The sequence below is a fragment of the Hipposideros armiger genome, unplaced genomic scaffold, assembly GCF_001890085.2.
Source record: "Hipposideros armiger isolate ML-2016 unplaced genomic scaffold, ASM189008v1 scaffold_901, whole genome shotgun sequence".
Classification (NCBI taxonomy): Eukaryota; Metazoa; Chordata; class Mammalia; order Chiroptera; family Hipposideridae; genus Hipposideros; species Hipposideros armiger.
The window spans coordinates 385,129-402,983 of NW_017732251.1; the positions used below are offsets into that span (position 1 = coordinate 385,129).

The window sequence follows — 17,855 nt, forward strand, 5'->3', positions numbered from 1 at the left end:
AGTGTCACTGGCCCTCATATGTGGGATCCGAACCGGGGCCCTCTGGCATCCCAAGCGAGTTCTTAACCATCGCGCCACTCGGCCGGCCCCCAATAGAGATGTTTTAAAGGCAATGAGTGACATATAAAAGTTGGTTAGGTAATATTTAAGAAGAAATCCCTGGTGGTGTTTGATAGAAGACACTGAGTGAAGGGAGGAGATGAGAAGTCAGGCACCAAGGAATGAAGCTCTGTAGTGGTAAGGAGAAGGAGCTGGTGACTATTGATGGCTGAGTTCTTAAAGACGGACTGGAACAGATCAGTCAGAGGGTCTAGTAGAATCTACAGGCTGGAGTGGGTAAGCAGATAGGGAAGGTTGGTTTGTATCCAAGATGGTGCTCTTGGTTCTAACTCAGACAGCTAAGGTGGAGAGTGATACCATTAATAAAAGGAAAAACAAAAGGAAATCCACGTAGCCAGGCAGGCTTGGAGGCTGTAATGACGTCCATTGGGATTATTGAGTTGAGGCTCCTAAAGGCATCCATCCAGTGACTGCTGTTGACTTCTTTATCAACATGATGTCTTAGGAACTTAGAATTTTAGTTACTTGTTTTTCAAAACACTTTAGAGCTGAGCTATCTTCGCAATTAAAGGTAATAGCAAACCATCAGTAGTCAGTTTTGGAGGTTCTACCTTCCTGATGAGGAAACAGAGCCCAGAGTGACAGAAAGCTACTGAGAAAAGTGGTTTGATTTATGTGTGTTAAACAAGTTTGCTTCCCATTCACCTTTTAGTAAACATGGGATCCCTCACAGCAAATTCCAGCTCTAGACATGATTAGCATTGTGTACAGAACTCCATATCCAGGACTGGAGGAAGGCCTTCCCCCAGTGGCTTCTCTAGGGGCACAGAACACTCCAGTTTCACGGGTCTGCATTTCCTAACAGGATTTTGTCCCCCTTTCAAAGCAGACCTTTGATAATAGTCTAGTAGCAAATGGGTCTGTTCCTGATTCAGATGAAACTGGCTTGTGTGAATGGTCTGTTTAACCAGAGTTACTTATTCAGCAACACTCATAAGACCGGCTTAGCCTGCCAAAACAGAAAAAAGGAACTTGTTCTGTTTTTGCACAAGAAGCATACTCAGTCTCTGGTCTTAAATGTGGAAGATGAATAAAATCAAATATAGTTAAGAGGAGCAATAGCTCAGGAATTAGGCTGCTGTGTTTAAGTCTCATCTTTGATGCTAACTATTAATAGCTTTGTGAGGTTGTACCAGACTAAACCACTCTGTGTTTCAATTTCCTCATTAGAATAGAAATAGTACCACTGCTTATGTCATTGGTTGTAAGGATTAAATGAGTTAATGTACTTAATATGCTTAAAACAGTGACTGGCACACAGTAAGCACTCAAATCATGTTGGTCCACAGGTAGAAAAATTTTAGGCATTAATCCAGACTCTATTTCCAATTTACACTTGCCTCTCCTGACTCCTGCTGGGGATAGGAAGTGGAAGGGGGATGGTGGGGGGAAAAAAGAATTGAGGCAGAAATATTCTTGAATTTAGTAATTTGTTATTGGCCTCTTTTTTCATTGCTGTTGCCTCCCAAAAGCAATTGTCTAGCTTCTATACCCTCCTCATGATAGAATAATCGTTTTAAACTTAATTATATTCTTTAGTCCTACCTCCCAGATGTTCTTTCCTCATTCCATAGCTTCTTCATGAGAAATTCGCCTTCCAACAGTTTAAGCACTTACTTGCCCCCTTCCAAGCCTCTAACAAACTTTAACTTCTGGCCACACCCCCCTCCCTCCTAGCAACTTCTGGGCTGCATAAAAATAAGCTTTTTTTTTTTCCGACTGTAGCTTTCTCTATTATAGTTTTCATGGTGTGAGCCCATCACATAAATAATGGAAATAAATGGATCTTGTCAGAAAAAAAAAAATGTAGCTTGTCAGTCTTAGCTAAAGTGTGCTTTATATTAAACAGGATGTTTATGATACTTTAGATGTTCCAAAAACACTTGCATGTGGTCCTTATTAAAACACCTTGGAGTTCCTAGGCAGGTACTATCACAAAACTGACTGGATTGGGGGGAAGGGGCTAGTGCCTGAGCACTTCATGTCCTGTATTAACAGGAATAATAATTATTTGGGTCATGACTTCCAAAAGGATTTTTTGAAAATCTGACTTTTTTTTTTTCCATCTGTGTCTTTGGGGATGTAGATTTTATTATTTGGTAGTTTCTTTTTAGTGGAGAAGAATCTGGTATATAGGTTTACCTTTCTTCTCGAAACACATATGCTTAATTTTGTTTTAATGAATTGCTTTATGTCAAGATGTATTTTCTTTTTAAATTAGCACCCTTCCCACTTTTTTTTAGGTGCACCAAATAAAAACCAACCGTGATTTTTTTTCTGTATTTATAGGTCCTCTTCCTGATGGATGGGAACAAGCCATGACTCAGGATGGAGAAATTTACTATATAAACCATAAGAACAAGACCACCTCTTGGCTAGACCCAAGGCTTGACCCTCGTTTTGGTAAAGGTTCATCTCAAAACCTTTCTAGATATTTTTGATTAACATTTTTTATATGTGAATTTGGGGAGGTATATTTAAATAAAATTGCATTGCTTTATCGTATTAAAAAATGACTGCCCACCCAACTTTTCCAGTACTATTTTTATACCTCTTTTTATACCCTTTACTTTAAACTTGAGAAATTCAGGTGTATATCAGCTTTTTAGCTTAGACTCCTTGGGATGGGGTTGGGGGAATGTTGCAGTGGTTGACTAACCAGAATCACTGTTCCTTTCACATTTTTGGGAGACAGTGATTTATTTAAAACGTCTTTCTAGCTACATTAATAATCAGACTGTCTTGCTGCATCTAAAACCTGGGATACCAGCTTTTGTTAGTGACCTGGTGCCTGCGTATACTTAATTTCAGAGAGCTTGAGTACCAACTGTGCCTGGGTATTGTAGCATTTTCTGTCCTAAATGGGGGGTTGGGAGACCCTGTCACCCTACAGATGAGACCAATGATATCATTTTTTCCTTCTCTTCTGGCTTTTATTTTTTTTTAAGTAAAGATCCTTTCTTTATTTTTCATTTAGGAAACAAAAAGCAAAGCCATATTCCTCTCCAAATCACATGACTAAATCACTGATTTGCACAAAAGAATACACCCCTCCCAAATATGCACATTTTGATAATAGTGTACAAGCCCGTTAGTGCCTTTTTGTCCATATTTTTTCACTGTTTTCAGTTTCTTCAGTTAGGTTTCTGAGATGTTTTCCCAAAGCCATGGAAAAATGAATCTAAAAAGAAGCAGATCATTGTGGTTTCGAAGTTTTCGTCTTGGACTGGATGCAGCTAAATGAAAACAATGTGCAGATCACTGAATAGGTCAGATTGAGGGGACGCGGAACCTTTGAAGCTTTATAGGGGTTGACCTGACAACAACTGTGGGGCCCTTACGGGAAGGAGGAATTAACTCTGTGAATGCCATCAAAACACAGTCCTGGGGGGAAAAAGAAAAAAACTAGCCGGAGCTGGTTGGGCAAAATAACTTCCCTGTCAGGAACATTATGGACAGTTCTCCTATGTCTTTATGTATACCTTTAAGTAACCCCAACATTTGGGTTTGCCCCATACTGACTGGTCAGCTTTATGGACTGATTGAACTCCCTATTCAAGTGGAGTCAAAGGTGGAATCAGGGCAGAGGCTCATTTTGACGGATCCCGGGTTTGGCTTAAATGCTAGCCTTTTGTGCTTCAAGACCTATTTGGGTGTTAAAAAAGTTATGTGGCATGTTAATAATTTGCAACTTCAGATTCTATTTAATACTTGAATAAGCCCTTGTGGTTGAAACAGGAAACCGCGTTAAGGTAGAGAATTTAATAAATGTTGCCATTTGTGTGGACTGGAACGATAACAGCCATGTTTCCTTAAATCATCTTTAATGAATTCAACTTGTCCACGTTTTAGAAACTTTTTTAAATGATACTATTTTTTGTATTTTTTTTAATGTCAACGTAAGGTTATGAAATATGATAAGTAACTCTTAGCTAACTGCAGAAACCACGAATTGAAACAAAGCTTTTTGTTTTAAGTATTTTCAGTTAAAACAGTGAAATAAAACAACTTGGCTGTGAGCTTCAGTAGATCCATTAATTACACAATTTGGTCTTTTGTTTTAAATCAGAGAAAGTACAAAAAAATTTCTTCCTCCCTACCTCCAACACATATGTACACACAATTAGATATGCCAAAAAAAGTTTCATAAAGTTCTCTTAATTGCCTTTAGTTTCCCTTTTTGGGCCCACTGTGTATGTGTATTCCAGACAGGCTTGACAACATGCCAAAGCTTTTTATTTTGTAGCCCGGCTTTTAATCTGTTCCAGACCTTTTCAGTCAGAGAGCTCAAGTGTAACTGAAGGGGGGTCAGGAAAGAAAAAAAAGTGTGGGTTTCTCTGACCTAGAGTGACAGCGAATAGAGACAAGCTGTTAGCTGCTGAATTTGAAGGAGCTCTCCTTGAAATCTGAAGTTCTATAGTGGGTTGTGTTTTATCTCTGTCAAAAAATATAAACTATCCCTTTCTGACCCTTTGAGCCATGCAGACACAAACAAATGGTAGGTTATTGCCCTCATGGTTGTGGAGTTTGGTTTCCTATATTCCCAAATCTATATTAAGGTATTTATCAATTCTTAGCTTAAATCAAGTTGACCTATGTCTTTCGACATTTTAGAATGGATGATACACCTCTGTATAAGCTTAAGTTTATCACTCACCTACTTCTTTTTTTATCACTCACCAGCCTCTTTTTTTTTTTTAATTTCTATTCTTTATCGGGTGCTTTAGATTATATTTAGAACAATTTACCAGTTCTTTGCATCCCACATGAAGTTAATAAATTACCCATATAATTTCAGGAAATTAAATAGTAATTTGTTGTGGATTGGTTCTTTTTATTTGATTTTCTTGTTCTTTAACATTTAAAAAATATGTATCTTTGACATTTATATTTGAGAGAATTTATTAGTAATTTGTAACAAATCACGAAGTAACATCCAATGGCAATGAGGACTTGCTGATAAAAAGGAGAGCTTCTGTTTGCTTGTTTGTAAGGAATCATATTAGGAATGTTTTTTACTTGTATTAAAGCAAATTGATGCTTGAGTATTATGCGGGCCATAAAATTATTTCATGTAAACCCTTTTTTTCCTAGAGATTTTATACTTGTAAATATGGAGTCTCAAGTTAAATATTTCTTGTACATTGTAGAATTATTGTTTTATTTAATACAATCATATGAATATTTTCCAGTAAAAAGCCCTAATGAAAACAGGAAAAAAAAATGATAATTTCTGGTCTTTAGAATGAAAGATTTACTCCAAAACACTAATAGTCAGTGAACTGATCTTTTATGTAATGTTATTGTTCCTATTGTTTATATAAAAGGGTATATTAAATAGTGTTAGCAAGCTGTTCTGGAAATGAGTGCTGATGGCACCACTGGGATTGAAACACTTTTGGTGTAAATAAAATATTGGAACCAGAGATTTGGGCTAACAACGTATATCTTGAGTTTTAAAGGAAGTAATGAACACTCTAGTGTAGCAAAAACAAAATATCCTTTAATTCCTAACAACAATTCTGTACCTAGAAATTCTGTTCATGGAAAGGTCAAAGGTGATTAAAACCCAGATGTTGATTTTGGTTCTTTGTTTCAGTTACCCAGAACTTACTATACTGTGTGTGTGTGTGTGTGTGTGTGTGTGTGTGTGTGTGTGTGTGTGTGTTTGGGGGGGGAGGGTTTGGGAGGGAGAGGGAGAGAGATAATTTCCGAAAATAATAAGAAATAAAACTAAAAGAATAAGTAAATATATATACATTTATATTTACAGTTTAAGTCCCGAAGCCAAAAGTTGTTCCGCATGTCTTTCTTATCAAAGTTAAATATTTTGAATCTATAGTTAGAGGTCTATTAAAATTTTTAACTGTTGAAACATTCATTAACCTTTTCCCTTTAAAATCAAATGTTTCTGATAGCTGTTAGAAGTAATATTTTACTTTTGATGAAAATGCACCTAAAGACCAACTAAATAACTAAGTCTGTTCTGTTAGTGATGAATAAAACACTGAAGGCTGTACAGTGAAACCTGTGTCTCTGTTAATGGAGTCTTGGGTAGACAGAATGTCAATGTCTAATCATTTGAATTTTACTGAAGCAAGTCTCTTAATATCCATGCATCCATCCATGCATTAAAAACAAGCAAGGATTTTTGTGGGGGATTTTGTTTTGTTTTACCCTCTTATAAATCTTCCCTGGTTATCCTAAATTGTCAGTATTTGGTTGTGGACTAATACTATAACTACTTACGATAGGGAAGAAAAGATGTTTCAGTATGTTTTAGATAACTTGCTAACCAAAAATTTTTAATAGATAAACCTTACAAAATTTGGCCCTGAGAAGGAATTTATAATTCTTCTAATCAACATTTCTCAAAAGGGGAAGGATGTATTCTGGGCACTATAGTACATTCAACATCCCTGGCTCTTGCCCATTAAATGCCATAGTGCTACCCAGTCATTGTGACTCTCTAAATCACCAACGTGTTTAAAATAATACTGGGAGAAGTAAGGAATATTGCCCCAAATCTGAAGTCCTCTGAGATTGAGGGAAAGTGTGACCAATCCAAGGTTATACACATAAGTGACAGAACGAGAATCTGCACTTTATCTTTTGACAACTGGAAATTTTAAGAAATTTAGATTACATTCAGTTAATCTTTCAGAAACACGCCTAATTCACCAATACTAATACATGGAAATATCAGAGGGAAGAACACAACAGTGGTTAATGAATTTACTTATATGCTATATTGTGACTTATCATGAGGAAATTACCCAAAGCTAATGAGTTTCCAGTCATGGAAATTGAATTATAAGATATATGATTGCAGCAGACCATGAAGCCATGTAGATGAATTATCATGCCTTACCTTCTTCAGAGATTGTCTTCTAACCTCAGCTTTGACCTGTCCTTCGACCAGGAGCATACCACATTACAAGGCAGTCCATTCTATGTAAGGAAAGTTGTAATGACCAGAGAGTATATGTCCTTTTATTATGCAGAACTTATAGTAAAACCTTGGATTGTGAGTAACTTGGTTTGCGAGTGTTCTGCAAGACGAGCACACATTTCTAAATACATTTTAACTGGGTAAACGAGCCATGTCTTGCAATACGAGTAGTTTGTTTCCAGAAGGAATTATGCTCACAAACTAAGGTATTACTGTACTTCCCTTCAAATTTGTGAATACAATTCCAATCCCAGAAGCATTCCTTCTAACTATGTTTTTTCCGTTTTTCTAACATATAAAGAGTTCTGGGTTTGTTACCAGTTCACTCTCCTTCTCTGGATGCCTTTCATTTTACTAGTACTTCTTTAAATGTGATGCTCAATACGGACATTATCCAGTGATGGCATTGTTCTGACCTGGTATTTTATATGCCCTCCAGAAATCCATTTTTGAAATCTAAAGAAGTTAGCCAGCATCCTGTTTTCTACCTGGTAGTTGTTTAATGTACTGAATTTAAAAGAAGCACGTCATGATGTTAGAAGAATTTACCTACTTGGGAGTTAAGACTCAAGTTCTTCTGGGATCACAATGAACCAACTTGTTCAGATTGATTGGATTGATCTCTTGATTTGATTGGATTCATCTGTAAAATTTGACTAGATTATACTGGATGAAGGCTTTTAAGACTATTTTAAGTCCTTAATTAACACAATATGCTAGATTATGAATTCTTTAGTGACTGCTTTGGACCCTTGCTTAAGGTTACTTCTCAGTATCCTTATGGATTTGAGTGCACTGAGGTTTCAGAGATACTTTTCAACTATTTGTTGTCTCATTTTAAGTTCAGCTTTTGGTTCTCTGGTCACAGTTGGGAATTACTTTTGAAGAGGAGACAGGGAAATCTTTCAACCTTTAATCTAAAGATAAGCCTTATCACGTGGTGAGTATGCCCAGGCAAGCAAATCTGCTGGGGGATGGGCAGTGCTGGGTGGAACAGTTAAGCTGAGTGTACACTCTCCAATGTTTGGAAGCCTATAGGCATTTAAACATGCTTATATAAGTAGGGCTCAGCTTTACTGCCTTAAAGATGGTGCATTTTGGTATGCTTTTTATTTCTAATATTTAAAGTTGCCGTGATAGAAAGCTTGAAGTAAGCTGATTTGAAGTATAGTTCCAGGCTATGGGCTTAGGGAAGCCTGATTTAAAACTTAAACTGTTAGCAACTCACTCTGAGTTGGCCTGCACTTCTTCTCAAGTGTGTACTTTCATTTTCAATAAATCACTTTAAAAAAAAATAAATAAAACGTACTGTTAGAGATTGTTTCTAATTGTTGCCCTCATATTTTTTTACTAAAAAAAACAGCACTTAGTGAAATGAATGTTTTATCTCATAAAATTATAGAATATCAAAATTAGTTTAGTACTTGAGGTTTGCAGTTTTATTCTTTTATTTTTAAATTTGTGTTAAATTCAGGAGGATGGTGCCAAAATAGTTTATCAGTCATGGTAAGCAATCTCTCCACTACTCACCAAAGGTGAGTAGACATATGTCAATGAAGTTAATATGAGGTTTCCACTTGACAGTGGTTCAGTGATGTAAATAATTATATACAAATGTATTGAAGAAATACTTCTCTTTATTTATATAATTATTCATGTACAATTTTTAAGCTTAAAAGCTTAAGATCACCAGAGCCAGTGAATGATACTACATTAATGGTTTATTGTGTTACTAAAACCTCTAACGTCACACACACACACACACACACACACACACACACACACAAATCTTAACATAGTTTTATTTTAAAAACAAATTGCAAGTTTTATTTGTATCAACTCAGCATTAATAGCAAGTATCTTATAAAATACGCTGGAGAAGAGAGCCATTTGGTGGTGCCACTTTTGTGCCAACCCATAGCGTCAGATACAAGTAGCAGAGAAAGCGTTCATAGACTTCCTGAGGGAAAAGTCAAATAGATTTCTGCTGAAATAAATCAGAATAATTAGATGGAGAGTGGTTCGTATTCTTTGTTTTCTACTCATTTTGTTCTGCTACCTTGGTTGCTGAGGTCATTTTAGAACTGGACTTGCTTCAACTTGGACATTCTCCTGTGCATTACTAATAGCACCCTACTAACTAGGGATAGAAACTATTTCAGTATTATTTACTCATTCAACAAATATTTGAGTGCCAATTATGTAGCAGGCACTATGTTAACCATCAAGGAGGGGGTCTGCCGGCTACTAAACAAATCATTATAAAATGTGTTAAGTACAATGAAGGATAATAAACAAGGTGTCATGAAAGGGAATAGTGTGGGGTGGAGGGAACCTACTTGAGCACAGATGGTCAGGGAAGACTTTTTTGAAGAAGGGTATTAAAGGATGGGAAAAAGCAGTCATGCTGTGTAGACCAGGGGTCGGCAAACTGCGGCTCAAGAGCCACATGCGGCTCTTTGGGTACATATATGTGGCTCTGAAGTAAAATTGAAAATGAAAATAAAACTATCATAGTTTCATTTATAAAATTTTTAAAGGATATTTTTCACATAATGGTGTTTTCATTTGTTTTATGGCTCTCGAATAATTTTTAAATTGTTGGGAGGGACAGAATTGGCTCTTCTCAAAAGTTTGCTGATCCCTGCTCTAGACTATATAAAAGGACCAATTGCGCTTTTCAGTAAAAACTAAGATGTGTGTCTTATAAATGATGAATTCCCCTGTGAAAGAGCATTAATAATAATAGATTACATGTAATCATAAATAAAACTATTATTAATGGAACTGTTTACTCATTAATCTAACATGAATTCCCGGTGGCAGATATATTTTAAAATATAATTCTCCTCTCTTTCTACCAGTAGTCTCATTATCTGAACTTTCTCTCCAAACTAGACTTTAAACTTTATTTGCATAGTAGAGGGGAAAAGCATGGTTGTACTCTGGGGACAGAGAGAGCTGAAAGCTAGTTAGAACACTTTCTCCCTTTCCCTCCTCCCCTCATTTAGCAACCTGAGTCCTGCCCCAAACTGCTTAATGAGGTAATAAGGAGAAAATGTCCTGTTGATTTTTTTTTTAAGATCCGTCCATAATTGTATTGTTTGGAAAATACCATTATAATGAATTTTCATACCAGTCTTTTGATAGAGGGTTCAAGGAAGAAGAAATTCAATTGACCTAAATAAGTTTGTTATTGACAGATTAAAGATTTAAATACAGTAAGTCCACACTAAACGTCACCCATAGGTTCTGCAACTTTAAGTGAAATAACTATAAGGAAACCAACCACTTTTACCATAAGCTTATTGCTATAAACAAGAGTTAAGTTCCTACAGCATCTCATCAACATTATAACACAATGACATTGCATGAAACAGCAATATTGAGGACCTGGTGTATGTGAACGCTGTTTGAGGGCCCTGGAGGTTGGTGCTCAGGAAGGAAGAGAAGCGCAGAGTGTGGGAGGGAGAGATTCCTCTCCCTGTCACAGACCTAGATAAAATCTTAGAGGAAATGAACTGTTAACCATAATCCAACGCAAAACAACGAGACACCGCAAAACAACGAGACACCGCTTTCTTCCCTTTAAGAAGGCTAAAATCAAAGACAGACAATAACAAGATTTGACCAGAATGTGGAGAAGCTTCAACCCTCCTACATTGCTGGTGGGATTGAAAAATGATGCAGCCACTTTGGAACAGTTTGACAGTTTCTCAAAAAGTTGAACACGGATACTATATGACCCAGCAATTCCATTCCTAGATATATATGCAAAAAAATTGAAACCATATGTCCACACAGAAACCTGTACATGAATGTTCATAGCAGCAGCATTCATAATAGCCAAAAAGGTAAAAATAACAAATGTCCATCAATTGATAAATGGACAACAAAATGTGGCATATCCATACAATGGAATATTAGTTTGGCAATAAAAATGAATGAAATGCTGATATGTACCACAACATGGATGAATCTTGAAAACATTATACCATGTGAAACAAGCCAGTCACAAAAAGCCACATATTGTTTGATTTCTTTTATATGACATGTCCGGAATAGGCAAATCCATATTGTAGTTGCCAAGAACTGGGGCAGGGGCAACAGGAAGTATACTGCTGAGGATATGGGTTTCTGAATGTTCTGAACGTAAATAATGGTGATGGTTACACAATTCTATGATGTATAAAAACTTTAAAGTGAGTTTTATGATATGTGAGATATCTCATGCTCAGTAAATTTTATTTTTTTAAAAAATAATTCCTGGGCATGGCATTGTCGTTTAGATATATCACTTTATTAAGTGTTGGGAAACATCTTTTGAATGTTGATAAAAAGATATATTCAGTCATGAGATTAGGACCCTGACCTTTTACTCCTTTTGTAAGAGACAGATTTTCAGTGTGAATCAAATCGGAAGTAATTTTCACTGAAAACCATTTTATATTTAAATATGTATGTAAATTATGCAGATAGATGATTCAGTGACCCAGGTCTTGTAGTAAACACTTAGCTAGCAGTAGGTGTTTTGTGTTTTGTTTTTACTATTTTAAGACTGACAGATGACCTATTTGTGTTTTTAGAAAAGCATTCATTTCTTTTAACAAGTCTGCTACCTTACAGTCTGGAGTACTCTTGTAGGTATATTTCTAAGTTATAAACAAACTAACATAGCCATGTTAATGTAAACGTGCAATGTCTGAGACTTGATAAAATTTAGACAAAGCAAAGATGTGATTTCTTCTGTTGTCGGAGATTTCATATAAATTAATATTTAAAAGGTTCCAAAATTGTTTCTGATTTTAAATTTATATTTTATTATCTCAAAGTTTATGCTTGATTACCAGATCTGTAGTTGTTTGTAATGGTCCAAGGTTGAGGTTGCAAATTATGTAAATCTAAAAGTTGTCTGCAGTTTGAAAACTGAGATGTTTAGATGAAATTTTGGAAGAGTCTCATGATGATGACCTCCTTCCTTTTTGAGAAGGTGGTCTCTTATTTTTCAGTAATACTGAGTCAATGGCTTGCTACCATAAAGCTGTGGGGGCTGATTTGTTAAATAAAACTTGAAACAATTATTATTTCATAGTCCAGGCAGCACAGAATCTGAAATTTAAAATATGGCATATTGTGTTTTTAAAAATTGTCATTTTAGGGATTTTTTTCTCTCTTTACCTTTTAGAAATTCTGTTAAAGCTGGAAACATTGGGATTTCAGTAGTTGATCATGGAGGGGGAAGAAGTTGGTAATGCTATTCTTTTCTGGCTTCCCTGCCCCCCTCCCCCAGAAAACAAAGCCTGTTTTGTTTCTTGCCTGCTTGTGAGGTCTCTGCTGCACCCCATGTGGGTGCACTGCTCTGTGCTTTGTTGAAATGCTTGAGATACTCAGAAGGTAAAGAACAGGATGCTTCTGGAGAGGGATAAACCCCAGCTTCAGTAGATAAACAAGGTTGTTTGACTTGGTCATTTCAGTGAGCTCTTTATATGGAAACCTTGTAGTATGCTTGTATCCATAGGTAACAGCAGTTAGGTAAACAAAACCAAAAGTGCTCACCATCATTAGTGAGACTGTTTTTGTTGTATATTTTGTGCATTTTTCTGTTTAATTCTGCGGGATTCTTTTTCCTCCATCTTTTTATATCCTATTTTTCCCTGGCTGTGGTTTTGAATAGTCAAGTCAGATAAGCTTAGTTTTGCGAAAGACCTTACCAACTAAATCAGTGAGCCAGTCAACAGTGGTCACTGTCATTAATGACTGCTGCGTATGTATCTCTTGGGTTGTTGGAAAAGTCATGACGCATTTTTGCATGAAAAACATAAAAAATACATCATGACTTTTCCAACAACCCAGTAATTCTGGGAAACTGGTGGGAAGCAGGGGATTATTACCTCTTATTTTCATGCAATTTTGTCGTTGTCCAATTAGTTTTCACAAGGAATACATATTTTATTAGTTTATTAAATGCTATATTAATAAAAATCCAGTGTGGAAAGCTGAAAAGCTTTTCTAATGTTTCTTAATATTATAGTTGACATACTTAACAGTATATAGCTCTAGAATCTGTTTTGAAATCAATTTGTTCTACAATTCCAACACTCCTCAACTTACTAATGCCCTATTTCCTAGCAGTTATTTTTTTTTTTAAGATTTTATTGGGGAATTGGGGGGAGGGGAACAGACAGGTAGACATGTTGGTATGATCATTGTGCTCTTCCTGGGTGAGGCAATTGGTCGCCGGTCATTGGTCGGCCGCTCACAGCGGCTCCCGGTAGCTCACACTGGCTACCAGCCTCTCATGCTGGCCGCCAGCCACTCACGTAGCTCATGGCAGTCTACTGCAGTCCCACCACAGCCTACACCGTCGCCTCACAGCAGCCCAGCTCCAGGTTGAGCTGTTGTTCATCATCTTAGCTGTAGAGGGCGAGCGTCACTGGCCCTCAATGTGGGATCTGAACCCAGGTTCTGCTGTTCAGAGCTGGTGCTCCCAAGTGAGCTCTTAACCAGCTGAGCCACTCGGCCGGCCCCTTAGCAGTTATTTTTAAAATTTGATTTATTTAATTGCGTGAAACTGAAAATTTTTTCCTCCATATAGTTGTTTCCTCTAGGCCTCGATCTGTGAGATGTTTGGTGTATGTGATGGATTCTCAGGTCAGCCCCCCAGTTCATATTTACTTTATACTATCAAACCTGATATAGCACAAAGTATAAAACAGCTCTATGGAGAAATATGTTGAGTGTCCTGAAATGCCAGGAACATGTTTCATCAAAAAAGAAGGATCCCTAAGGGGGTTGAGCTAAGGCTCAATCTCCACCACCCATTTTTTTTCCATTTAGATCTTACAGGAAAGATAAGTATGCATATCTTTGTGAATCATAGAATACTTTGAAACTGAGTGGCATGGTAAAGTGGGAGGAGGTGGGAAGTATGCGGACTCAAGCCAGAATGATTATCTGTAGGAATAATAATCTTAAAGTTTAAAAAGAACTATTCTAGAGAAAGCAGGAGTCGAACGTTTATGGGGCGTCTAGTGTGTTCCAGGACTATAATACGTTTCTTACATGTATTGCTTAATCCCCACGATGACTCCGAAGGGAGATGTTACTACCCTCAGGTGTAGCTGAGGAAACTGAGGACTAGATGAATTACTGAATTGGTGTGCTCAACTCTAATTGTGGATTGTTTAACTCTACAGGCCATGTGTTTCGTGGGGTTTGTTTTTTTTTCCTTTTATTATACTATGATGCCTGTTAGTTGTGCATCTGATAATGTTGGTGACAGATAGATATAAGCAATTGTATTAAATAAAGTTGTTGATTGGTACCTGGCAAAACTTAGTTCTCAAAAATTTTTGGCTTTTTTCCTGTCCATTCCCCTATAAAATACTAAACTATAAACCATAATTATGAACGTTTTAGCCATTTGTTCTTTGTAAAGATATTTCATAAATAAGTCTGACTTTTTTTTGTTGTCCATATAAGGGATTACTAAGGCTTTGAACAATACGGAGCAGTGAGTCATTTTTTTGACATCCCTTCTCTGCTCTGCCAGACAAAATATTTAAAAGAGATAACCAAAAAGACAAAACTGGGGTCGTCACTGCTGTGGGTCAGAAAATAAAACCGCACAACGCAGTGAGCAGGGGCAGGGTTAAGAGCCTGTCAGGTTTAGGGGCCATTCAGCTTCTGAGGCTATCAGGAACTCAAAGTGTTCAGAAGAAAGAAGGAGATACAGAAAGAGTCCCCGTGGTGAAAACCAGGCATAGAGCCCACTGGCCCTACCCTAGTACGAAAGTAAGGACTGACCTTGGATCAAGTCACAAGTTTCAAGAATCAAAATGTGGTACCTAGTACAAGAGTAGTTAGATTAATGAACAACAGGAAATCCAGAAGCAAAATATGGAAATTTAGTCTGATAGAGATGATTGGGGGAAGGATACACTTTTTACATGAGTGGTGTTAGGACTAACAGATGATCATAAAGATAAAATTAGATCCATTCATGCCATATACCAGGATAAATTCCAAATGGATTGGATTGAATTGCCAAATATATAAAGTGGAACCATATAGTTTTGAATTAAAAATTGATGAATTCCTCTGTCACCTGGAAGTGGGGAAATGTAGCTCAAATTTCAAAAAAGATTGATAAGTTTGACTACTTAAAAAAATAAATTAGGGCCGACTGAGTGGCTCATTTGGTTAAGAGCTCCCTCTCGCTCAAGAGTTTGAGCTCTGAGCAACAGTAGTTCGATTCCCGGCCCAAGCTGAGCAGCTGCTGAGCTGCTAACAGGTGGCAGGATGGCTCAGCTTAAAAAAACAAACAAAAATAAGAAGAAGAAATAAACTCATATGGAAGAAAATAAGCAAACTAAAAAGACTTAATAAGGTGGGGGAAATTATTTTTAACATATGACAAAGGGTTTTTATCCCTAATATACAGATCGTTTAAAATAGAGAACAATCAGTAACCCAGTAGCAAAAGATACAAATACAATTCACATAAAAAATGCAAATGGCCCTTTAAAATTTGGAAATTGACCAAACTCCTATAATAAGATACAGCAAAATAAAATCACATTGCAAAACCATTTCTCATCTTTCAGAATGGCAAAAATCCAAAAGTTCAGCAAGGCTGTGAGGGATAAAAAGACACTCCTCATATATTACTGGTAGGGATACAGCAAAGTGCAACCACTACGGTGTGTGGGGAGGGGCCAGATTTGGCAATGTTACTTATGTTTTTAACCATTAACTCGGCAATCTCTCCCATCTGGGACTCTACCCCAAAGATACAGGAGTAGCAAAAATATAAAAATATGCATGTATGAGCTTTCTCTGTATGGCACTCTTCAGTAATAGTGAAAACTTAATAGGAAATTGGTTTATTTGAATATCACTTAGCTATTCATGGTATGCTGCCATTTATTTAAGAAGTCTGTATATATCTGCTTAGATTTTAAAAATAGGATAAACAAAAACATGGTAACTGTTAACCTGTTACCTGTTTGGGGTAGGAAGATGATGGGTGGGAAGTAAAGAAAGGCTCTAAAATTCAAAAGCAAAGTATCACAGTTGAAATTTGTATATTGAGTTGGTGGCCGAATCTCACAGAGAGGAATTATTTCAGGTGACTTGTCACAGTGCTTTGACTGTGTACACCTAATGATATATCTTAAGGACAAAAAAGTGACAAACAAAAAATTGGAAACAATGAGTACTCAGTAGATTGAATTGAACTAAGGCATTCTGAGAGAGGTTGGTTGGTAATTTTTCTTTTTTCTAATATCCTTAATTCTATATTGATGTCATTCTAGCCTCATAGAAGAGTTGGTCAATCTAAGAGGAAATTGGTAGGATTTCTTTATTGTCATATCTTAAATAGTTCGATTTCTACCTCATTGAATACGCAACTTACCTAGAAACGTTTCCGTGTTTTTTTCAGCGCAAACTTTGTGCCAGACCCTGTGCTAGGCACTGAGGAGGTACGCACGATTAGGATACTCTCCCCACTCCTGGGGTGCTCTAGTCTAAGAGAGTATACAAGCTTGTAAATAAAAGATTACAGTCAGGTGAGAAATGTCAGTGGACAAAATGGAAAAGCCCCAAGGTCATGCCCTAAGGGAACACAATTCCTAATGGTACATGCTGGGCTCTGGGAAAGGCTGGGGAGGTTTGCTCAAAAAGTCTCCAAGAAGAGATGGCATCTACCAAGCAGCCTCTGTGGTACAGCAGAGGACCCATGAAAAAATCACCCTAAGTTTGCTGTGTGACTGGGAGGTCAATGAGTCACACGAGCTGTCAGTGCATGTTATTTCAGATTTTGGTAGCAAGGTTCATGGGAGAGGTTGGATTGTGATTTTCCTTCTAATATCCTTGTGAAGGTATTGAGGTTACACTGACCTCATAAAAGTGTGAAGTAGTCCTTCTTCACTTTTCTCTGGAAAAGGTTGTGTAAGATTGGTACTATTTCTTCCTTGAATGTTTGTGAAATTGTTTGGGCCTAAAGTTTTCTTTGGTCAGTGTGTATTAAACACTTAGTGGAAATAGTGACCTGACGTTTCACCTTAAAAAATTGAATGTGTCTGAAAAGGTGATAAATACGTCCTTCAGAAATTCACTGGTATAAAAATCCATTCCATTTCTAATTGTCAAATGGTGTAGTATAGGTGCAACTGAAAAAATAATGACTGCCTGGGCTGTATGGGGGGTGTAGTGGTGTTGGATGAGACAAATCTCTGCCATTCATATCTTTGCAGGCTTATTTTATTATGAATGTGCATCAGATCATTTTAATATACTTTATTAGAGGTATATATATATTTTAGGATATATTAAGGATTGATAATTTTGATGGACTTGACTGATCAGAATGCTTCATCTCACTTGCTTTGGGAGATGTATTTTTTAATTAAATATATATATATGTATTTTGTAATAAGCAGTGCATTCACATCATTTAAACTTTAAAAGTTACAAAAAATGTCTCTCTCCAACTCAGTCCTTTAGTCACCCAGTTTCCCAGCTCCAGAGTCCACAGATGGTAGTTGCTTCTTGGCTGCCCTTCAATTCACAGTCTATGGATATATTATATATGCATGTAATATACATTTTCCTTTTTTTTTTTTTTTTACACTTTCTGTTCTGCACTTTGCTTTTAATATTTCTTGGACTGTTCAGTCATTCATTGCGTGTCAGAGTTACCTCTTGTTTCTTTCCTGTTATGGCTGCTTTGTATCTTATAAAGACAACGATGACAATAACAGTACTAATAAATTCATGT

At 36.7% G+C, this 17,855-nt stretch overlaps 1 protein-coding gene across 12 annotated transcripts in view; it reads left to right on the top strand.

Moving 5' to 3' along the window:
• The window catches only part of YAP1 (Yes1 associated transcriptional regulator), a 120,585-nt gene that overhangs the window by 80,144 nt on the left and 22,586 nt on the right, over positions 1-17,855 (top strand). For 4 of the 12 annotated variants that reach the window (XM_019630332.1, XM_019630337.1, XM_019630334.1 and 1 more), the window contains exon 4: positions 2,410-2,529. The exons of 4 other annotated variants lie outside the window; for them this stretch is intronic. In XM_019630332.1, coding sequence (XP_019485877.1) covers positions 2,410-2,529 — 120 coding nt within the window. The remainder of the gene's footprint in view (positions 1-2,409; positions 2,530-17,855) is intronic. 4 more of the 12 variants (XM_019630333.1, XM_019630338.1, XM_019630336.1 and 1 more) reach the window with 1 other exon arrangement.